General features: G+C 37.2%; 1 protein-coding gene across 1 annotated transcript in view; it reads right to left on the bottom strand.

The window, feature by feature from the left end:
* NTNG1 (netrin G1) overlaps positions 1-24,513 on the bottom strand; it is a 150,476-nt gene that overhangs the window by 12,713 nt on the left and 113,250 nt on the right. The window contains exons 6-9 of the mRNA XM_040073099.1: positions 24,288-24,353; positions 22,307-22,366; positions 17,153-17,320; positions 11,539-11,676 (exon numbers count right to left, since the gene is read on the bottom strand). Of these exons, the coding sequence (XP_039929033.1) occupies positions 11,539-11,676; positions 17,153-17,320; positions 22,307-22,366; positions 24,288-24,353 (432 nt within the window). The remainder of the gene's footprint in view (positions 1-11,538; positions 11,677-17,152; positions 17,321-22,306; positions 22,367-24,287; positions 24,354-24,513) is intronic.

Here is a 24,513-nt window from a genome sequence, read left to right as displayed (position 1 = left end):
TTCAAATTGAAGCAGGACATAGAGTAAGAACAGGGGCTAGTCTTGGATACTGGTTCCACGAGCTGGAACAATGTTTTGGGTAATCTACAGAGATCTGTAAATCTGGAAAGTAAATATAAATGTCTAAAAAGTGTGAAAGATTTGGAAAACTGTTCTACTCAGTCTCTAGAAAGGGAATAAAGTGGGTAAATTGATATACAGAGAAGTGCAAATCAAAATATTGGCTCTAGATTCAGCCAGTGGCATCAGTGCAGTGTACACGCCTTACTTTGGCTTTCCATGTCCATCTGAACAAAAAGACAGCAAAGTCACTGGCAAGAAAAAAAGAACATTTAAAGAAGTACCTGTCCAAGATGTAGTTATAAAAATACAAAGTAATTTTGGGTATAACACTCTAATCATCCTGAACCTCAGCTGCCTAGTGTCATCAGTGATGTTAATGAATACAGACCCTTTAGTATTTCAAGTTCATTTCAGGTACAAGTAGTCTTCTATAAGAATTAATTACCAACAACTGAATTACGATCAAACTCTTCCCTCTTCTCTGTAACATCTTTAAACTTCCAGCACTGTCACTTCTCACCTGATGATTACAGGCAACAATTTTATTAACAGTTTAATTATTCCCTTTAGAAGCCAAGGTAATTATAAGGAGCTTGGCTTCTACCGAAAGTATTTTTAAATGATTTTACCATTGACTGTAGTCCAACATGAGAGAAGAACAGACCATAATCAACAAAACCTTATGTCAAAATTGTGCAGAGTTGGGAGGAATCAAAAGAGCAATGCTGTTAATATTTTACTGAACATCATGGTACTTTTGTACAGGCTATGAGTCCCCTCTAAATTTATACTGACAGAATTCTGTAAAGCTCTATTCACTTTCACAGTAAATTTATGCTATAAAAGGTAGTAGGCAAAGATCTGACAGAAAGCTGGACTGACGTTTATGAGATCAAGCTTTTGTTCCTGATTTTATCATACCCATGTTCCTTGTCAAAATCTTTCCTTGCATGCTTAACCTGAAGAGGAATTTGAAATAGCTGGAAAGGCTGGTCCGTGTCTCAGGCATATGGATATGGGAGAAGATGATCATGCAGATGTTTATTAAGGAGAAATGCAAGAAAAAAGTTAAAGGGGCAGAATGTTTGCTGGTTGTATTTGAGATGCAGAGTAAAGTGACTGTAAAAAAAAAACAAAAAAACCAAAAAACCCAACAACTATTTAAAAGGGTTCTTATAAAAATTACATGGTTAACAGCAGATTAAAAAAAAAAAAAAACAAACTTTAAAAGAAAATACATTTACAAAGTGTAAAGAAAAATGGTGCAGTTATGGTGAAATGAAGGAAAAAAGGAGAGAGTAGAATGTTCTCACAACTGAGCTGTAAGAAGCTAGGCCAGAAATGATTGAGCAATTTAGTAAAGTGACAAAAATTAGCCATTTTTTTTTTCTAAACATAGGAGAAGCCAGACCTTCCAGAAAGGCTGTAGGGCAGATAAAGGTTTTATAAGGGATTATTAACTGTGGAAGAGCTTTGGAGGTTACCAGACTCCTGCCTATGGTGATGGGGGCATGTTCTGGAGGTGTGTCTGAAAGTTTGTACCATTATTTAAAAATGGAAGTAGTCTGTTGCATCAGATCACCAGAAGCAACTATTTTTGGTCTCAGACTTAAAAAAAAAAAAAAAGAAACAAAATTTTCACTGCTACTTGTGATTTTTCTAATTTAATTTTTCTAATTGTCAGGATGGGTTTGATTAACTACAAAAAAGGACCTGTGGTAGGTGTGACTTTATAAAGATTTTCAAGGATACGGAGAGGAACTAGAGACTGGCAAGTAGAACTTCTGCAGCAGGCAAGTTAATGGAAACTGTGATGAACAACAGAATTAGCAGTTAGATGAGTGAACATGATGTGCATGAAAGAAAGATATAATAATGTACAAATGTAATTTTTTTTTTAGGAATCAGGTAAGCATATGGATGCAAAAGATCCATGTAAAGAATGTAAAAAAAAAAAAATAAAAAGTATCTTACTCTAAAAATGTATTTTCCAAGATCTCTCAGTAAGGATTTTTTTTTTTTTTTTAAATTTTTTAAAATTTTTTTTATTTTTTTTTCTTTATGGAATAATCATAGCTTGAACAATAAGAAAAAGGCTATAAATAGATGTCAGGAACCACTTATGAGGACTTACACATATAGAATTCTGCTAGAAAAGTGAGTGGAGCATGGTGTAATAAATTTGCTTAGACTACAAAGGAATTGTGGCTATAAAGACCTTCAGAAGAATTTCTAAGGTGCGGGTGACAGAAATTAAATGTTCAAGAGTAATGTATTCCTACAGCTACTTGGCTTTACCATTTAAAAAAGGCACCTTAAGAGCAGTTCAGGGTATTTTATTGAAAATGTTGACTTAATGCTCTTTATCAGTCAGAAAGGCAAATAGATCATTGAATTTTTCAAGACAGGAAAAAGAGTGAAGTGGTAACACCACTATCATTATATAGCTTCATGATGTGCCCATCTCTTGAACACTGCATGAAGTCCTGATATTGAAAAGATATATATGATATATATCTATCTTTTCAATATCAGTAAAGAAAAGATATAAGATATATATATGTAGTACTACCATAAAAGGTAGAATGAAAAGCTGTCACAGCTATATGCAGGCCATATAAAAGGAGAGATTAAAAAGATTGTTTCTTCAGTGAAAGAAAGGGAAGATAGGTCGAAGGAAAATAAAATACACATCTGTAAAATCACAGATGTCGTAGAACAGGTGAATTGGAAATGATTATTCATTCATTCTTCCTCTCCAAGAACCAGGAAGGACCAACCAACCAGTTAAACAAAGACATTTTATTATTGATGTTGCTGTTGATGTGAATGTGTGCCCAGAACATTTGGATAACAAAAGTATGAATGTCTCAGGAAGTTAATAGGCAAATTACTGGATGAAAGACTCCCTGAGACCAATTAAATAAGAAGATACTGATGAGTTCTTTGGCTGAGAAAATATGTAAGCTGCACCTTCCAGCAGCTGGATGCCTCTGCTGTCTGAAGCTCATACAGCCTGCAAACTGTCTCATAGAGGGCACTGGTCCAACTCAGAACTGCTTTAGTTTCTGCTGTGAGGTGTTCCGTTGTCTACAAGCATGCAAGCATCAAGATAAACACGTGATTCACAGGACAGAAAGGTTTTGACGACCAGATCTAAAATGAGCCAGGTATAATGGTCAGAAAATTGGGTGAAATGGGAACTAGGAAATGTAAAAAGGCACTTCTGTTTAGTGTTTTAATTACGACTTCAGATCTTGAAAGGCCTTGATTAAATTCAGAAATTCTTTGCTGAAGTACTCAATTTATTGATACTAAATAATAACTCCCTTAGTTTGACTAGATTTCCATAAAAACTTCAGTCTGAAATTTTTTAACCCACCTCTACAGGTTACTCATAACAAACACTGTCAGTTAATCAAGACATCCAAAATATTTTGAACAAATATGTCAAATAGTAGTAGTATGTAAGAAAGGTCTTGAATTTCTTAGCTGTTAGATACTACAATACTCAACTTTGTAGAAGTAAAAGTCTGACATTAGAAAAGTTGATTACTTTAAGATTACATCCATTCAGCATGTTTAAATTTAGAGCAGAAACACACCTTAACATCATGTGGGCCCCTGTACCTAAAGTAACTCTGAAATCCATCAAAAGTGTAAGCTAGTCTTTTCAAATTTAAATTTACAGGTGGACAAAATCATAGTATACTTACTTCCATGGCATCCATTTATTCATATATAATTAAATGAAATCAATGTGGAATTAAAAGGCACTTTTTTACTCTTAATGACACTGAGGGAGCTTAACTTCTGTTAGTGGAGGCTGTCAGCACCTTGGAAGTTACAACCCATCAGCTTCTTCTCAAGGAAACTCTGGATTCTACACTGTTGTGTTTGCACATGTGTAAAGGAAGTTAAAACACCGACTACCGAAGCCTTGATAATCAGCATGTGCTGGTGTCAGCAATGCCACCAGCGGCAACAGTGCCAAGATAGGAAATGCTGGCAATCTTTATTTGCCTCAGGTCAGTAAGTTTTATCTGCAGTTAAGCAGGATGGAGATTACTTACTCCTAAAAGGTTCTTTTAAGGCCCTTTCATAAAAACGTCCCATCTGGGTGTGTCTGTGCTGCTACTGATCTCTTTATTCTGTCCTCATAAAAAGGCAGTGAGCAGGCAAATGACACAGATGTTATGGTCACTGAGCAGGCTTAAAAGGAAAGCGTGACAGATTTTTCAGAGTAAAAGAAGTCCTGCTCATCACTGTTCAAATGAACATTTAATAATTCATAGCAACTGAGTTACAAGTTTCCCCTTCAATACGTTTCCAAATGTGAATAGATTAAATAGTAATTGCTATCAAGCTTTATGTTCTGTTTCATGTACCTAATAAAAGTTTATCTAGTGGAGCTTACTTTGTATCTTTTTGATCTATTCCTAACTGACTGTAATATACTCTATTAAAATATTTATCATTGTACTATCAAATATTAACCATTTTAAAATCATCTGACTGAAGAAAACAAATAATGTTACTTGCTTAAGCTTTCATGAATTTCCTGATATTTAGTTGTTCAGAACTCTCCCTTATATAGCACTAAAGATACACAAGATGCTACAAATGGTATTCAGTCTTTTTGAATTGGGCTGTTTTGGAAATGCACTCTGCTTACATCCATCACCACTGTCCGATTTGGCTCTGTATGCAGAATCCTAGTATTGTCTGAAAAGTTATGATTCTGCTGCAGTACAAGAGAGTATGAGAGAGTTGTTGGTTTTTCTATATGTTAGTGGATTTTTAAAACTATTTTAGGAGAGTACAGAATGCTGGTTTGTTTTTTTTTTTTTTTTTAAGGGTAACATTAAGACATTTCCCTAATTATCCACCTGCTCAGACATCTGAAATTATGTGGCTTTGTCAGGTGGCAAGCTCCTAAAGCATAGAATGATCTAGTGATGGGGAGAGGAGAATACTTCTCCCCCAGCTGTGCCACAGTTGCGTGGCAGCCCAGCCCAGCCTGACTGGCTGCCAGGCTTCCATCCCTCCCCAGCTGAGCAGGTTATGCTCTCCCAGGGTGCTCCTGCTTGTTCAACCAGTGGATGATTCATATCACAGAACTAACATAGCAGAAAAGTATTCTTTTTTGGTTAGTGTCCTGCTGAGTTAGATCTGAAATCATTCAGTGAAAGGTCAAAAAAGTGCCTGAGAGATTGCTAGGGGTGTGTGACTAAATAGTGGGGAACTGGGAGAAGAGGGATTGCAGCACATGCAATTAGAGCAGTTTGGACAGCCATGAAATAGCAGTTTTGAAGCTGACACTTGGGCAAGATCAAGAGGAGAACAACCTCTTTGCTCCAGTCCAATCCCTCACCTTGTTGGGGAAAAATTGTTCTGTTAAAGGTCAGGTGTATAAATGTTGCTACTGAACCATTTCTTTTTGCTTTGCAGAAAGAAATTCCTGATCACCAGGTTATCAGAGTAAATCTCCTGAAGAACTGCAGTCTGTCAGGAGCCTGGTGCCTCTCAATAACATGGTAACTATGCTAACTAGTTCCCTCTTTTGAGCCTCACTCTCTGCTTGATTTTATTTACCTGTTAATTTCTTTGGCTTTTCCACACACAGCTTTTACCTAATTCACAACTCCATCCTGTTCAGAGAGGCCTTCCAACACCAGGAGGGCATCCTTGAGCTCCCCCCAGTACCCCTCTAGTCTATTGCTTCTGTAGGTTCTTCCATTTCCACAATATTCCACACTCTTTGAAGGCAGCAGTGCTAAAAGAAGATTAAGGAATGGTCTCCAACCTAGACATGCTACAGAAGTTATGCAGATCTGTATAACTCCTCTGTGCTCTTTGTAGAGGAGAGGTGCCTCACTTAATTTCTGTTAATATACATGTTTGTGTTCTGACATGTTTACTCTCACTAAAATATCTTTTCCTCAGAGAGAGATCAACCTTTCTTTTCTCCTTTAAATCTAGCATCTCATTAAAAAATAATAACATTCCGTGATATTCATACTTTGGTGAACAACTTTCTATGTATGCCAGTATCTGTAGGATTATTCTGTGGGTTGTGTATTTTGGAAGAAATGCATTAATAAGCACATTTGCGCTGTTGTTTCTCAGGTTTAAAAGACCCTGGTTTTAAAAGGATATCAGGATAGCATTACATCTGTAAGTCACCAGCATGCTTCCCCTGAGGCAAGCAGAACCAGTATTTTGCATCATCTGAGGATCAGGTCTGATAATGTTGTAATTTTGTTTGTGTTCTTGCCTTGCTTGTCTCACATCTGTAAACCATACTTTGCTGTGAGCTGCAGCAGTTGCATTCTGGATTAATGTAAAGAGAATTATTCTGGATTTAAATTTGGAGCCATTTGAAGGAGAGTCTGTCCCTCTTGCATCCAAACCCCTGTATACACACACAATTTCTTTCGTCTGCATAACAACCATATAAAATAGGTATTTTGAAAGCAGTATTTTGTGTATAAAGACCAGGGGCAGATGACTCTTTTCTGAGGACCAGAATGCTCAGCCCCAGTACTACTTTATCCTTTTGAATTAATTCTTTTTATATTTTACTTCCCTTCAGCTCCAAGTGCGGCAGTGTGCTTACTAGTACCAGCCTTGGCACCGAACCACACCAGCACCGAAAGTATATACAGCGTCTGTGCAGAGGGGAGTCCCACTGTACCCTGACCAGCTAACAGCATTAAAACTCCTATTGGTAAAAGGATATAAAAATAGATAGGTGGATCTTCTCTGGCTCCCCACACAGGCAGTTGCAATGGTGAACTGGAAAGCAGGGCATCTTGATTCTGCATTTCTATTTTTTTTTTTTGTCTTGTCCCCTAGGCACAAGTTCAATGTGTAGGTATTGAATATACCTGTGTACAAATGTGTAAAAGATCACTAACATTCACTGGGGAGACAATTCCATTTATATGTATTTAATCTGCCTAGAAAGAAATGCAGGGTATATTTTTTTTGAAAAAAGATTTTTAAAGAATTAGATGGTATATATATTTTCCTCTTTTCTTGCTGAACAGTAAACCCAATCTTTCAAAAGCAAATGTTAATATAAATTCCAGGTTTACAATTTCAAATTTGATTTTCTTTGGCAACTCAAGCTGCATGATGATTTTGATCAAATGCCCCAGCCTCTTTTGTAACACATGATAAAATTTACACATGATTACATTTGTAACACATGATAAAATCCACCCCAAAAAAGCCCGCATTTAAATAATCATATAATAAGTTAAATGCATGCTGTGACAGAATATGAATTATCTGACAGGCTGCAGAGTAATACAAGTTTAGTCTGGAAGACCGATATAAGCACTGAGTCCAATCAGAGCATTGAAGGTAAGAGTACAATCCTTTGCCTGCTTCTATTTAAACAAATGAAAAAGGGTAAAATGAGATAGATTGTTCAGACCTTGATATAAGGCATCTGCCTGAAAACTCATTTGCTAATTGTTTAAGATTAGCACCATTGAATCAAGATGATTTAAAACACTGATTCGCTATGGGGTGCCAGCTCCCACTGGTAACTCTCACTCACTCTAGGCCTTTGTGGTGCTGTGGGTTTAATGTGTTTACTTGGTCTTTGCATGAAGGGAGATAGAGAATAATATCACTCATTGAACCTTCCCTCACCTTTTCCCCCGTGAGGAACATGCCTAATGAAAATTTGAGCTGTGCTGCCAATCTGATATTGGCAAAAGAGTCACTTTTTCTTTGCCTGATTGGATAAATATGCCGCTGGTTTTGGAATCAACACTTCTGTGAGTGAAATTAAAAGATGTTACTTTAAAATGCTGCTGTATGTATGCAGTGGACTTTAGCCACCTGAAATGCCATGGCCAAGAAATACAGAAGATGCAAGACTGAGCAATACATGTAGAAAATCAAGTGAATGCTTCTAATTAACATTTTGGCTGTGTTTAAATATTTTTGCCTTTTGATAAAGGTTCCTTTTATCAAAAAACACTATGTTCAGATTAAAACTGGCCCAAATCAACTGTAGTTGAAAGTTAAATTTCTTGCCAGGCTTGGAGCTTTTAGTTCTGTTTTAATGTTCATTTTTAAAGGAAATCGTTCTGTTTCTACAAAACAGAAAAATCAAATATATGCTATGCTAAGTAATTTCTCATGTTCCAGGCATTCTAAGAGGGTTTCAGGACCAAACTGTTCTGTTCTGAATTCTCCCCCTGTGCTTTGATCTTGCTGGTGAGAAATCCATCGTGGCTCTGTGGCAGGGAGCCCCGCTGAGCCCAGCGCCAGCGGCCGCAGGGGCTCTAGGGAGGGCTCAGAAGCCGCGCCAGCCGCAGCCACGTCTATTGTGCCTCTTCTTCTGAGGGCAGCAAACCTTCCTGTACCAACCAGACCCCGCTGACCGCTGCGTCTGCAGCACAAACCCTGAATGCAAGAAGATAACAGCTGCTATCGCAGTGCTTTTTATCTGGGAGGCAAAGTCTAAAATTGCATCTGACCTCGGTGTGCGCGGAGACGCCAAGCGAGGAGCGCTCTGCCTGGATCCTCAAAGGGTTTAGATTAAATCACCAAGGGTGAGGTACCTAAATAAATAGTTCTGAGGATAATAGCTTCTGTGACTTCTACTTTGTGTGGTACAAAGTAGACTCCAAACTGTAATTTATCAAATGATATATTGTGGGCCTTAGAAAAACACAACTCGGCTTTTGTGTTGGTTTTTTCCTAGTAGGTTTACTAATATATAAAATTATGATAATCCGTTTACTTATAGAATCATACATGTAGTTGAACTAGCTGTGGTATAGATTTAAATTGTTTATTTATAGGTCAAGGTTCTGTTTGCCATAGGTCAATGTTTTTTAGCAACAAAACTCCATAAGAATAGAATTTCCTAATAGTGCCTATAGGCCTATGTATAACAAAAAGTAAACAAGCACATATTGGTCTGTCGAGTGAGTTTGTGTATCCATCTTTGCATATCTATGTTCCTGTACAGCACAGGCTAGGGAAAAGCAGATCAAAACCACAAGCTAGGTGTCCAGACCAAAAATCTTTTTGAGCTTTGCCAAGGCAACAGAAGGAGTTCTTATTTTTCTTGTATATTGAGGTCTGCTTGCTTGCCCGGTCACTTGTTTAGAATTCAATGGGAAAATAACAAAGCTAAAACTGACACAGTACAAAATTAAATTAATTGGAATTCTGTTCTTCCATGATAAGACTTGAAATGAGATTTAAATCAGTGTGTGGCTGGCAAAGCATGACAATTTGATGCCTGCTCCGTAAAACTGACAACCGCATCTAGTTGTTTTTCTTCTGAAATTGATCAGATAAATTGTTCAAACTTGGAGAATATCTGACAGTTACACAATCAGACTGAGATTTGTTCAGAAAATTACAACATAGTGAAGGAAACTCAATTAGTTTTGTCAGCAAATATAAAGGCGCTAGCTTGCATTTCCAGAAAATGTCCAAAGCTTTTACAAATATTCTTGATTCAGCTAAAATCAAGCTAATTATATGCTGGGCTCAAAAAACTCCTCATTAAATGAACATTATTTGTTTTATACTATCCAAACCTGAAAAGATAGGAAATACTGAAATTAATAAGTAATTTCTTTGACAAACTGGTGTGTATATATTACTGTAAAATTTGCTAAACAGTCCTCCAGACTTGTTCAGTATCTCAGCTACTTAATATCCTTTTTAAACGCACTGTATGGACACAGTATTAAGTTTTCTTTATTAAAATTCTATGCAGAGAACCATACTGATTTCTGTTTTCGTTTTTTTTTCCCCTTGTAGTTCAGGCCACTGCAATATTTCCAAGGCTTTGTAAATTCCAATGGTTATATTGCCAGTATCTCGGATAAGGTACAGGGTGGTGACAACCTTCTTCTGCATATGGGGTGCAAGGCAGAGGGAGACCTCTTATTTCTGAGTGCATTGTTTTGGGAGGGAACTAGGATCTGATTTGGTGAAGAATTAGTAATAGAGAACTTTTGAAATTTGAAACATTGCTTCAACTGCTTTCTGCTGCAACTCTAACTGCTCAGTAATTTTGTGAATCATAACTGAAGTAGAAGCAGCTGGAAAATGAGAACACAGTCAACAACCACGTATGAAGAGTATGGTTTAAATGCCCTGCCAAACAAACAGGAGCTTGCTGGTAGAAGCTGAGGAAGTCCAGTCTTCTTAGGCTGCACTGAACAGTGTTGCCCAGGCAAGCTTCTTTTCTCATCATATACCATCTTTAATGTTAATTGGTTAATTATGACAATATTTCCTGAAATTATTTGTTGGCTTTCTTTCCAGATATAATGTCTTGAGATGTCACAAGTCCAGCTTTTCTGATTCAGGGGTACTCATCACTTGGAGAGCCGGCGGTAATCTCTAGCATTATTGCTATTTTATTTTATTTTATTTTATTTTATTTTATTTTATTTTATTTATTTTATTTTATTTTATTTTATTTTATTTTATTTTATTTTATTTTATTTTAATTTAAGATTTGCATTTGGTTTTAAGTGTTTAGAGTATTTGTATGGCTATTGACCAATTTTGTAATATTTGTCTAATTGGAGTCAGTAATTACATTTTCTTGTGTTTCTCAGTCTTAAGAATCAAAAGCAAGCTCTTGTAGAAATTTGTCTTTAATGTGTGTGTATTTAAGAATGCAGAGAGTCGGTGAGAGAAGGTGAAATAAAAATGCGAGAGGACTCTCCAGAGTTTCTGGAAGTAGATGATCAAAACTGTTAAAAAGAATAAATCTTAGGAATTCACTACAAACAAAATTTGCAGTAAAAGTAATCCTGTATATAGTGAAGTGATATTTCTTCTCACTTGTTTACAAGACCCGTTAACCAGAAGAGAAGCAAAACATATAATTAAACATTGAAACAACATGTGTTCTAGTACCATTTAAGGAAAATTTCAGCTCTTATTTTTAAAGATGTTAAGTATACTTCCATTTTTTCCCAACCATTAGATTTCATCTAGTTTTCACTTATTATTACAGGTACCAAGCTAGTGTTTTGCTGTTATTGTCCAGGGATAGTTTAAAGGTATGAAAGCATCATTAACTTAGTCAAGAAGTTGAAGTTTAGGACAGAAGAAAGTTGAACATGCAGAGAAATCACCTTCTTTCTTTTAGTAGGAATTCTGAACTTGGAAGAAATATACTGCTGTTTTAGTATACAGAACTTACTTCACAGTTGCCCAGACAGGTGTATTTACCTATGCCAGCAGGAGCTCCTCCGGGTGTTAGTGGGAGAGAGAGGACACTGAAAGTGTATTGAATTAACTGGATGGCACAGTCAGTGCCCTCAGCTGGGAGTCTCCCAAGGTTCAGGCATTACGGCACTGGTACCGCCCAGAGCTTTTGCTTGTTCTCTGCTACCAAGATTTGGCACATGACAGCACACGGACGAGAGGCAGCGGAGGTGCAGGAGAGGGGCGACTCTCAGAGTTACTTACGTTGACAGCCCAAGCTGTGCCAGATATATCCCGGCAGACATTTATCACATTTAGGCCCTGATGTTCCCTCCTTACACTCACAAAATCCTCTGTCATTACAGCGATCATGGACTGAACCAAAAGGGTTACAATAACAGTCTGCAGAAACAAGACAACACATACACACTGGATTCAGGTCTACATGTGGAGATAATTCATTCAATACCAATAAAGGGTGCATTTCCAGTGCTAAAGGTAAAGGAAGACTGTCTGTTACGGATATCTAGAGTAGTGAATATAATTACTGCATGTCCATTTATTTGTTTGCATGTATCATTTCAGGAAGAGACGTTTTATGATGCAAAGAGAAAAAGTAAACAGAGAAGATATAAAGGCAGAAGATACCACAGTCTTTGAGGGTAAGTGATTGTAACAGATCCTCTTTGGCAAGAATATTTTTGACAATTTAATGAACGTTAGAAAAGCTTTGTATAGTAGGGATATATCCATGTGCCATCAGGGTGAAACGTTTCGCTTTATTAAAATAGGCTTATATGCATTACTCAATATTTTCAGAAATGCTAGATGTCTTTACAGGGCTATATAAATGCACTTTACTTATTTCCAAGATAGTCTTCCTTTATAGGTTTGAGCAGTATAATAACTTATGTGAATATTTGCCATTGAATTGATGAGATTATATTTATCAGACATTAATAAACCTTTTGCGTATTCTGCAATGAAGAGCTTGAGGTGAGCACTAATGTAATGCAAAACCTTTAAGAACGGGCTTTACGCAGCCATTTTAATTTCTCTCACCTCCCAGCGTGCAGATGGAAAATGCAGTGAGGCTCATTCCCCGCTGTATATTTTTCACATGTGTTCAGCTAATTAAAGAATAAGTAGGGTAACACATTTCCTCCCACAACACTTACTGTGTTGTTCATTCACAGCCCTTTTCTTTAATGTGATTACAGTATCTGTGTTCAGCTTTCAGCCAGCTGAACAAAGGCAAGGAGCTCACAGAGCTCATTTTTGGCACTCCTGTTCTTCACCTTGGTTATTCAGATTTTTTTTAATTTTTTTTTTTTATTTTTTCAAATGAAGGATTATCTTATTTCTATGTAAACCCATGTAGACCCAGAGTAACTTCACTGTTAACTGAGACCACAGACACCTTTTGGAAGCATCTGATCTGTGCTGCTTCATGATTTGGGGCAACCTGCTGGGAGTCTGGATTTATGTCTGTGAATCAGTGCTACTTTGAAGACAACATTTGGCAACTGTTCCCTAGCATTAGGTTAAACCTCAGTGGTACCATAAATGACAAAATGGAGTTGAACTGGGAAGTTACATATGTATGTATCTCCAATGAAAAAACTAACAGGAAAAAAATTACCAGAAAGACATTTGTCATCTGTTGTCTCACTGTTAATTAACTATAAATTGCAGATGGCACTTTGAACATTTGGGATGCTGAGGAAGAATAGTTACCTTTGGCAAAAGGGTTCCACAATAAAAATAGAGTCAATTAGCTGGCAACATTCATTAATGAAGCGGAAAACTGACGTGCCAAAAATACTGTGCAAGACTGAGTATTATAGCAAAGTGAGTGCCATTTGAAAAGCTGGGAATTCTGATGTTAATCAGATGTATCAAATGTTTATGTAAACAGGCATAGACTTGAGAGACATTCTGAATGCAGGAAGTAAAATCTGCTTGAGGAGTGTTAATAGAAAACCTTGAAACACAAAAGCTTGGAATTACATTAGCAACAGGGCCCAATTCTTGTTAAAAATAGCTTTGTTAGACATAATGAAGTTACAGTGATTTAAAGAAGTATTTGTGAAAGAATTGTATAGCCTGTGATATTGGATGCTATATTTTCCAGAGAACAAGACCCTGAAGTCGGGAAGCCTTTCCTACTGAATTCTATCACATAGGCATGTAGAAAGTTCCAGGCCCATATCTTGCTATTGAAGGGAAAATAAATAGTAGAAGCAAAGGTTTAAGCTAGGCCCTTTTACAGAAGTAGTAGATCCAATCAGAACACTCAACAGACTGATTCTAGCTTCCATCTTTCCCAATTGATAGCACAGTAATATAACCTACAGAGGCCCACAGAACATTCAGGCTTATTGCCCAACACAATATCACAGGCTGTGGAACCCTTCACAAGGCCTGCCAAATACTTAAGGTATTAAAAATCTCAAAAGTCACAATTTCAGTGTGCCACAGGGAGGCAGTGAGTATGTCCAATGCCCTTACAACAATGGGGCACTAAAAAGCACTAAACTAACATTCCCAGATCACCCTAATAAGCAAACCACACACAGGTTCCAGGGTGGGGGGAAAAGCCCCTGCAGATCCCCCAAGAAAGAATTTTCATCCTAACCTTCAAGTGGTAACTATTTGTAAGGATAGGAAGATAACAGAAATTGTAATCTGTTCACTGGGGTTCACTCTATTGATGTGATGCTTCAAACAAAACACAGTGAAAGTAAATAAAAAAGGAGGTGGGGAAATGGGCTGAGGCTTGTTGCTTATCAGTCTGGGCTGACGGGGGCTGCAGGACAACCCCCAGGATTCACTTAACCAGGTGCCATTAGGGCTTCTGGTGTTAACTGAAGCTTAAGCCTAACTGACTGCAAGGGTGGCTTTGTTAAAAGTGTGACAGCAATCACGAGTTCAGTTCAGTATTTATGCTTCGAGGCAAAGGCCACGTTTTATTACTCTGGGTCTACTTGGTGGCTTCCATGCTAGCCTTTCTTGTCAGTGTGTGCATCCACTGAAAGTTACCAGGGCTTTATCAAGAAATAAAAAAACTCTTCAAGCTGTTAAATTGTTTTTCACACTGAATGAATAATTTTTAATTCCAGAATACCTTGATTTATTCTGAAACTGCAGTTACCCACATGAGGTAATTTTGCAGTTAACGTACAAATCCACAAATTTTTGATATTTCGTTTTAGGAAATAAAATCTATTTTTCTTCTAAAGAAATTAAGGACATCAAGAATTGAGATTTAAACCCACTGTATAACACATTGCATTTGGCTCACTGGTAAAAACATTTTCAGTATTTGAATTCTTTCGTCTTAAATATGAAACATTTTACATTTTCTCCATTGATTCAGCATCAGCTAAGATTCACAGATTTGTTATCCATGTACTTACCATATGTATTTCTGAAAACTGTGAAGCAGTTTTGATAAATCAGAGCCAAAGCCCTATTAGCTGCCATTAAACTAGCTTATCCAAACATTTGTTACCCTTCTACATCTATGGCTGAAGAGGAAAGAATTAGCCTGAAAAAATGACTTTCATATGGGAATAAGACTTGCACATATCACTGGAAATCTGCTTATTAAAATGTTCATGCCAACATTTCACTTGTAGTTAACTGTGAACCAGAACACAGAACACTGCTTTTAAACTCAGAGAAAAGAGAAATGAGCATTTCCAATAGAGCCAGACTGTGCTTGACCTAGAAGGGTGGTGAATCCATCAACTCTCTCACAGGTGAAAATACTCCACATTTTGCCCAATTAAATCTTAGGAGCCCCAGATCAAGACAGCACTTTAAGAATAAACTTCTCTCTTTTCTGAAAAGTGCTCAGGTGTCTGTTCTTTTTACTGACTTTACACAAGAAGTAAGAAAGACCCCTTTAGTGGGCAAATCAGCTAGGACGCATACATTGGGAAACATACGTGTTGTATGGTAACTGTGATCCTGGAAATGTCTTAGTCCAGCAAGAATGTTATTTATTTAAAGTTAATTACCTAATATGTAGCAAAGCAAGGTTTGAGCCTATAGTTATTTCACATGGTACAATTCTCATGGAAGCCCAAGAGAAATCTGTTTGTATTAAGGTGAAAGTCAGCAAATGTTTCACATTGCCTTTTTTTCCCCCCCCAGCCTCTTGCTAAATAAATGATTTAAAATTTTTATTTCCTTAGTGCCTCGGCAATTTCAAAGTGCACAGTTTTCTTACCATGACATTTAAAATATATCACTCATAAATTAATTTTAAAATTACTTATTTTTGGCTTTTTGTTTCCTAACTGACTTGTCTTATGTAGCTGCAGCTGCTGCCTTAGCATTTCAGTATATATGGGAAAACAACATACTGAATGAGCTGATGAAAAATTTCAAATGGAGTAATTTAGAGTCGTATTCATTAGGGCTATTTAGGCTGCTGAAATTATACAGCCCTGATGTCATACCAATGATGTCTGTCATCTACATCAAATAAATACGTGGTTCAGTAGTTTTTTTCCAAGAACATTTGATTGTGTTAATCTCCTCAGCACAGTCATACAGAATCATGACTTGCCTACTAAACTTCTTATTAGCTCTGACTAATTACTGGCAAAGGAGATATCATGCATTTCCTGAATGCATTGCCAAGTAAAGTTAAAAGAAGGACACATGAAATGCACTGCATGGATGGATCTGTGTGTTTATCACAAGATAAAAATATAAATCTGTCAAAATTACAAACTCAAACAAATAGCAACATAAATAGTTTCTGGCTTGACTCTCAGCAAGAGATTATAAATGTATTAAAATATAATTTATTCACCCATAATCTATTTTGGTTTTACAGTATCTACTAACTGCTCTTTGCTTCCTGGAAGATGGAAAGAAAAAAAAAAATCACAATGAAAATCCAGAACAGGTCCTACTGATGCTTATGTCTATACAAAACATTATCTAATTTAATTCTCCACCTCTGTTTGTTATTAGAACAGTGTCTTTAGTGGCTATCTGTTAATTACTGGCCATTGTACAAGGCTTCCTTTATTCACTATGTTCAGGCTTCACCTAAAGTGTCCTAACTTTGCTGTATACTGTCTGTGGTGATATGACAACAATGCATATTCTTCTAGAGTGATAAAAATCTTAAATTTTTCCTAATATGCTTTTCTTATTATGTTCTGACATTTTCTCTAATTCTGCAGTTTGAATATTTATAGCAGATGTTTATTCTAAAGTACAGTTTTCGCCTAGGAATCCCTTTTCTAAATTGACATCATGTCACACTGATTTGACAAATTCTGTTCCTAACCTTATGGGCATCGTTTCAGTTCCTCCTCTAAGTAGAGGGGAGATAACACTGCATTTACAGCCCTGTCTGGGAGCAGAATTAGCTGCAATGTGTTTTTGTGAAATTAAGTGAATAAAAAGGGTTAATAGAGGTCCTTCCCCATGTCCTTCCTCTTGATGCAGCTTGCGACTTTTGTAGGTCTCCAGGCAAATAGTCAAGAGTCTGTACCAGTAATTGCAGAAGTCAGCTTGAGAACAGGTATTTTAGACTCAACCCCTTAATTTTCACGTGCGACCCCAGTTGTGGCTCCCTCCTGTATGAGGGCAGCACATCCAGTTCCTCAGGGGCTTCTGGGGAAATCTACCCAGGACCCATAGCCAGAGAGGTTAGTCATCATTTATGGATTCAAAATGCCTCCTTGGGGCTACCAGGGCAATAGAAATGAGGTGAGAAGTCTACACAGATGTTCTGATCCATTGAAAAAGCTCATTCTGGCTTAAGTGGCAAGTAAGCAGCAGTGGTCCCTAGCAGCTGCCAGGAGCTGAAAAGGCACAGAAGAAAAGGCGCAGTTATCCCGGGACTGACCTATGCACACATTTTCATCGTCCAGCTCTGCAGAAGCATTTCTGAAGTAGCCCAGCCTGCATAACTCGCAGTGCTGACCTCTAGTGTTGTGCTTACAGCTCACGCAAATGACCGTATTGAGCAGCTCGATGTAACTGCACCGGTTGGAGTGCCCGAAGCATTCGCAGTCTTTCAAGGAAGAACAGAAATGTATACAAAGTGTATACAGCAGCAGAGTAATAGCACATTACATGCTTAGTAAAAATGAACCATGAGCAGAAGTATGAATGAATGGCACATACATGTTAATCAATGTAACATGGACAGCAGCAGATGTTTATCTGCAATGGAAGTGGAGCTGGTTTCAGGCAGGTTAGCGTGACCCGACAACCATGGCATGACGTCGGAGGTTAGCTGTTGTTGGCAGACCTGATGGAACTGAAGCATTTGCAGTTGTAAACCTTTCAGGGTTACTGGAGGCTCAGTTTCCGCTGAGAGAAATGCACATATTTTTTCACATTTCAGATGAGTATAAATCAAGACCCGGGAAAAACCTCCTCATATTAAAATGTTAAATTCAGTGGGCAAAATTGTCAAACTTAATTATGATTAAATCCACAACTGTAAGTAAAATAAAAGCTTTTACTTTTCTGACAGAAATGGTGAGTATTCAAAAAAGCTATTGAGCTTGGGGTGCTATAACTGGTAGGCACCTTGAGAACCAGAGTGTTTTATTTCATGGCCAAACAAATCTCTAGTTTGACAATTTTGGCCAACATCTCCTAAAACAATTAACAATGAAGAAAAGGAAGGAAGATAGTTATTGGAGGACTACATCCACTGTACTTTTGAGGTAAGCATTAACTGGTTTTTGTATTCTGAGATGAAAAATAGTTGGGCCAGAAAAGATTATGAAACTTCTGAAATGGGTACTGACTAGAAAACATGCTTACTGCAGCCATCTGAAATGAAGTTGGCATGACAGCCGCTTTAAAAAAACCCTTCATTAAATACAGAATGCTAGTGGCTTTTAGTCTTTAATCACAAGCAATGCTTGGGTTTGTGCAGAACAAAGAAGAAATCAGAAATGTTTGAATAACATTATAGAAGACACAGCTCTGCTTTGTGTAGAACACTTGGGTAAGCCTTATCATTCAACTCTTGGGATTATGAGCCCAGAATGAATGCAGGAAAGGTTACTAGGATGATCAGAGAAGTTGGTTCTGTTTAAAAAGTGAAGACTAGGAAATTTTGGCTTGTTTAGTCAAGGAAACTGATGATGGAAGGTATCACCAGGCTATAAATACATCAAGGAGCTAAGCCTCCTGCCTTCCCAATGGACAATACTGGCACAAGAACAAATGGGTGTTAACTGGCTCCTGAGAAATTTCAGCTGGAAATTAGAAGATGGTATCTAGGCATTGGGCAGTGAGGTTCTTGAACACTTTCCATTTGTGGCAAAACACACTAATGCTTTACAGATATATACAGTTTATTAACTGGTAGAATAAATTACAGTGTTTCCTGCAATAATGGAGCCCTGGATGCAGTGACTTGGAAGGGCTTTGAGGTCTTGAAGTTCTCTTGTAATTAGATAAAGCTGTAGCAGATGCTGTAAAATGTCTCCATATATGACATAGGCCAAGTACCACCTGTGCTGCCTTTCCTCTGGTATGCTCCTGATTATGCTGGCGCACCTGATCCTCCCTGATTGGTGGAGTAGGGCATCACATACAGTATTTGAACCTGTCTGTATTTTTGTAAAGAAACAACAGTCCCAGTACATGTTTCTGAGTATGCTCTGCACTCCTAACACATGGATATTTCTTTGTTTTTTGTCTGATGTACTGGACTGTAAATAGATTAAATTTTTCTTAGACACTTAGCACACCATATGTTTCAATCTTGAGAGGTGCCTTTCTGCTGCCAGAAAACATTAATCCATTTTACATAAATGCATTTAATTAACATATATTTCTTGTTTTCTTCAATGTTATTCTGCTAAACCAGTGTTTTGTGGTTTGTGCTAATCTGATAATTTTGATGCCAGTAACTGCTGGAGTACAGGAAAACATTCGGTGTATCAGTCTCAGTATGTTACCACTTGACACAAACTGAGGAGGGAGGAAAAAATGTTAATGTTTGTTGTCTTTTGCAGCTGGTCAGTCTGATTCAGCATCTCAGCCAGCCATCCTGCAGCATTTCTCCCCAGGTATATCCATCTTGCTCAAGTGAGAAGTGCCTGCATGGAACAGATGAGATCTAAAGGCAGAAACTAGCACTAGCAAACAGCAGTCTTGGAAAATTGGTATGATTATGTTTATGTGTTTGGTTTTTAAAGTAAGAAAGACTGACTAGTGATAAGCAATCTGATCTTTCTGAATCTTGGATTTAGAAGCAAGGCTGTCAGTCTTTCTGTCTGACAAAGGACCTGTCTTCTGTTAGCAACAGAGAATTCGTTTTGGTGAGATAATACTGTATAGGTATGTTGATCACACTTGTTGCTAAACATTTTCATACTCCAAGTAAATTCAGAGGAAATAATTTTCCTATATACTATAAAGAAAAGCTGACTATGCTACCTCAGCTTCCACATTTAAGGCAGCAGAAAGAAATTGAGTGAAGAAAATGAATGACTGCACTACTTCCGCTCTGAAACTGCAATACGACCTTCAATAATATTACTACTACACATAATTAGCCATAACAACAGCACAAGAAGCAAAGCTGCACATTAAGCAATTCACTCTGTAATACAAGGCCTGCTCCAAGTTATGATTTGGAGTGAAGAAAAATCTAATAATTATGAAACGCTTGGCTGTATGCACACGCCCTGAAATGTACGCAGAAGGACTGCCCAAGTTCAAACGTGGGTCATCAAAAGGTAAACAAGTTCTTAACCTTGGTTGCATTTCTGTGGATATTGCTCTTTTGTAACAACTGTGCTGTGTGAAACAAAGTCTTTGTCTCAAAGTTAATGCTGAGGTACCGGAATGCTCTGTGACTCTTGATCAGACTAGTAAATGCTACATGGTGTAGAAGACACTACAGTTAACTCCAAAACGGTTCAACATCTGATCAAACATTAGCAATGGTGAAAGGGAGGGAAAAAAAAAAAAAGGCAAGTAACAATTTAATCAATTTTGTGATAATGTCTGCTTCCCCCCTGCCTTCCCACCATGTTGTTGGGAAGTAGTTGGCCTTGTCAGTGAATCATTTTCACATCCCTCTGTGCTTTCAAAAATAAGCTATATAAATAGTTCTCCTGTGATCGAAATGGAATTACTTTCTCTACTGGCTACATGAGGTGCTATCCTAAACCACTCCAACATAGCACAGAGAGTTGCATTCAGCTGTGTGCCAGCTGGGAAGCTGTCAGTGCTGGATGGCCCTTCCAGCCTTTCATGTGGTTCACCTTAACCAGAAAGTATTCTGCTTGTTAAGCTGTCAGAAGCACAGCTTAGGGTCTTCAGGAACACAGCTCTGGCTAGCAGCCTAAAGCACTGTCATGCACTGCCAAAGTCATGCAAACACTGGAGGAGATGGGGAAAGTATCAAAATCCGGCTGCACAAGGCTTACCAACCATTGTGAAATGACATGAGCTTCTTACAGTGTTAGAAAATGCTGCTTTCAGTTCAGAGTACCACATGTCAGAAAAGACACAGATAAGTTGAATAACAATAAGGAGTGAATGGTTTGGAAACTATTCTAAAATCTCAGAGAAGAGGTAATGACAGCTAGATAGGTTTGATGTGAAGGAAAAAGGGATCACCATGTTAGATGTGATCATTGTTTTTGGCTGATTCAGGAACTGTCAAATCCCTTCCAAACTCACAGAAGCATTGACTCCCTGAGCCTCCCTGACTAAAATGCAATGATTTTATTGAAGCAATCTTGATTCTGTTGCAGAAAGCATGATAAAATCACCCACTGAAGCAGGCTCATGATGTTGATAATCTAATTGTTTTGTTTCTATAAATTGAACAGTTTCCCCCCATTCTAATGCTGTGCACTTACGTCTTTGAGATAACATACTATTATTGTGGGGACGAGGTTCAGCTCAAGTTTCAGCTACAACCATTAAAACATGAAATGTCATCACATGAAACAATGATAAACACACATGGAAGGGTAGCATAATTTCTGAACTGAGTCAGGTTGCATGAGATAGCTATCAGTGTCACTTTTTAATTAAAAGCACAATGTATATTTCAAGAAAAGTACATTCACAAATCATTAAATTACTTTTTCATTTTCCAGTCACTCCGTGTTCCTCCTCCATACACTAAGGCAAACAAAGGAGATTTCATTGTAACCTTAGAAATTACCTGCTTCATAACAAACAGTGTGGCTCATTACCATGATCTCATCAAATGGGTCAAACTAAGTTCAAACATTTCTTAATAACCCTTTTCCTTGTTAATATGTATTTCATGAATGAGATATTCACAATAGCTGCAGAAAGACAAAACATCTTCATACATACTCTTTACAGATAAATTGATGAGGAAAAACAATGAAAAGATCTCAAGTTTCAGACTGTGAATGACAGATATGCAAATGAAACAGGTTGCCTGTAAGTCAGAAAGAATATTGGCATCCTTTATTATGTCCATATAATTCCATTATTTTGATAGAACACTGGAACATTAGTTCAAAACCTAATGCCTGCACTCAGAATCTGCACACTTACAATAAAATGAAGACATAAGGCACACTTACAATGCTTTAAAAGACACAGCAATGCTTTACATTCCATGGCATTTACAGATACTTCTTGAGGACATGGACAATTGATGTTTTATGGATTGTTTGCCCTCAACTAATCTTCTTATGTTTCCTCTTTCACAAATTTGCATATCACTGAGGAAAACAAGACTCTAGTAAACATCTGCTTTCTAGGCAAGGATATGAGTAGTCATATTCATATATTTAAGTCCTTTAAAAATAAATGCCATGTCACTATGTTTGCCACCAACAACTGTCTAAGAAGCATATTTATTTTTCTTTGTATGGCTTATGTTTATGTGACTTAATGCTTCTGTTGTATTTGATGAAGATGCCTCACCAGTAAACTAATGGGTACACTGCACAGATATTCCAGATTCATACAGTGTAATGTTTTCACAACACAGAGCACTATGGGATCACTGTATGAATCCTAGAATTCCTACCTCTCTTGTGGTTTGCAACTTGAACAGAAGAAACAGTTGACATAGCTAATTTGGGAGCAACTGGATAGGTAATAAAATGAACAGCAAATTAGAAAAAGTATCATATAGGAACAAATCAAAATATTAAAGTAAACGTCTTTATTCTCTAACTTTTAAGTTTAACAATGTTTTTTTTTTTTTTTTTTTTTTGTAAGGAAAGGGTAAAGTTACAGAAGATGAGTTATACACTATCAATTCTTGAATCATTTGAGCTGTAACATCCAAGATCAAGACAGGGAATGTAATTCACATCTACACACTTTGGCAGTTTTGTGTTAGAGGTTATTTGGTGGTTTCTCCCAATCCATAACAAATGACTATGTGGTAACCAGAGTGGTCTGAAAAGGGTTTTATTGAATTTAAGTGCATATTTATTCTGGCTGAATAGTATAAACCTAAACCCCACAATAAAATAATTAGATATAGGCAGATTTCTGTAATCAATCTTTTCACACACTATCCTTAACTGAAATATTTAATCTACACTATATGTTAAACACTGTAACAATATGCTGCAGACACACAAAAGCTGAATAGAAATGCTTTGAAGTTTTTGTGTTTTGTGCTCCCTACCAAAACATCAAAACTAAATTTACTTAAACTCTTATTTTTGGGGAAGAAACACTGAATAATTCTGTGCTGTTCAAGCTGTATTTTGCAATGAAGTTAGGTCTTAGATCACACACAGTATAATTAAGCAATGAAATCCATTAGAAATGCTAAGTATAAATTAATTGGGAATGTTTTGATTTAAAATTCTTCTGAATAATGTAGGCTAATCCTTACAGAGAGCAGAGGAAAAGAGATCAGTCTGGGTGGGGGGTTTTTTGTTTAAAAAAGACATGCAAAAGCTTGGAAAATACAATGGGAGCTAAATGAAATTGGAATATTAGATACTACTTTATCAGGGATAGTTAGTTTTATATATATGTGAATCATCCAAACTAAAGTACATTTCTAATCCTTACAGAGAGCACAGATCAATTAGTATTTTCTGTTTTGCTGGGCACATAGAAACTTGCACATATAACATGGTAGATTTTGCATGCACATGCGTATGTTTGATTTGGTGATTGTGATCCATAGATTTAATTACAGCCCTTCCAGTCTAATTCCCAACAGATTCCCAATACATCTTGTTTGGTTCGGTAGCCATTTTCTAAATTACCTTTGCATTAATTTTCTTCTCCACCTCTGTGTGTTACAGCACAAAAAGAACACCTTTGAACATGAAAGCAAGCCACAGGCCAGATTTCTGCAGGGACTTTTGTGGGAGGAAAGGGCGGTAAATAAGAACAGAAGGACATTATTTTTATAATGAGCAATCACTTTGAAATGTGAAGTACAGCTGAATACTTCTTCAACTAACAAAGACGTAGTTTTATTGGTCATCTTAAAAAGTAATTTTGTTTCTTTCAGCGCTAATCATCTTGCCACAGTATGTGAGCAATTTTTTGTGTAGCACTCGAATTGTAGAAAACCAGGTGTCTTTCCTGCAGAGAACTTGCTGGTATTGTGGATGGCATGAAAGCTGAGAATGCTTCTCAGCTCACTTGGGAAAACAAAGTGGAAACAAGACGTTAAAAACGTGTTTGATGTAGACAATGACAACCTTTGTTCACTTAAGAATCTCAAAACTTACTCAAAATATAGATTGTGCTATGTAAACAGGTCCAAAATTATCTTGGGCTTTCTGTGTATCATAAATGTTAGTCTGCATGTCTACTATTCCCATATTTGCAGTAATGTGCACAGTCTGAGCATTGGAAGACTCCCTTTTCAGGTGAGGTTTGTTTTATAGTTATTTTCTCACAGGATAGCATTACTTAGCACCAGAACAAAATGAGTTGGATTATCATCGTTACTACTTTTGCCACCACGTGGGACTCGTTGAGAGCAATTTCAGTACCTTTAGACCACTAGGAATTTTACAGCATCCTACCTTGGTTTGGTTTAGAAACCTCAAGGGAAGAAATATTCGGCCATATCCTATCAAACTTTGGAGGATCTGCATGCATCAGGAAAAATCAGGTTTTGTTATTTACATCTGTGATATTGTTCTAAACAGGCAAGCATATGGACAAAGACAGAGATTACACACAGCTATTACTGGACTAGTCTAAGTTGCACTAGAACAGAACATGACTCCACACTAAACAAGAAAACAA

The sequence above is a fragment of the Hirundo rustica genome, chromosome 9 (genome assembly GCF_015227805.2).
Source record: "Hirundo rustica isolate bHirRus1 chromosome 9, bHirRus1.pri.v3, whole genome shotgun sequence".
NCBI classification, from domain to species: domain Eukaryota; kingdom Metazoa; phylum Chordata; class Aves; order Passeriformes; family Hirundinidae; genus Hirundo; species Hirundo rustica.
The sequence above is the reverse complement of the archived record's forward strand: the minus strand, read 5'-3'. Positions and strand labels throughout refer to the sequence as shown.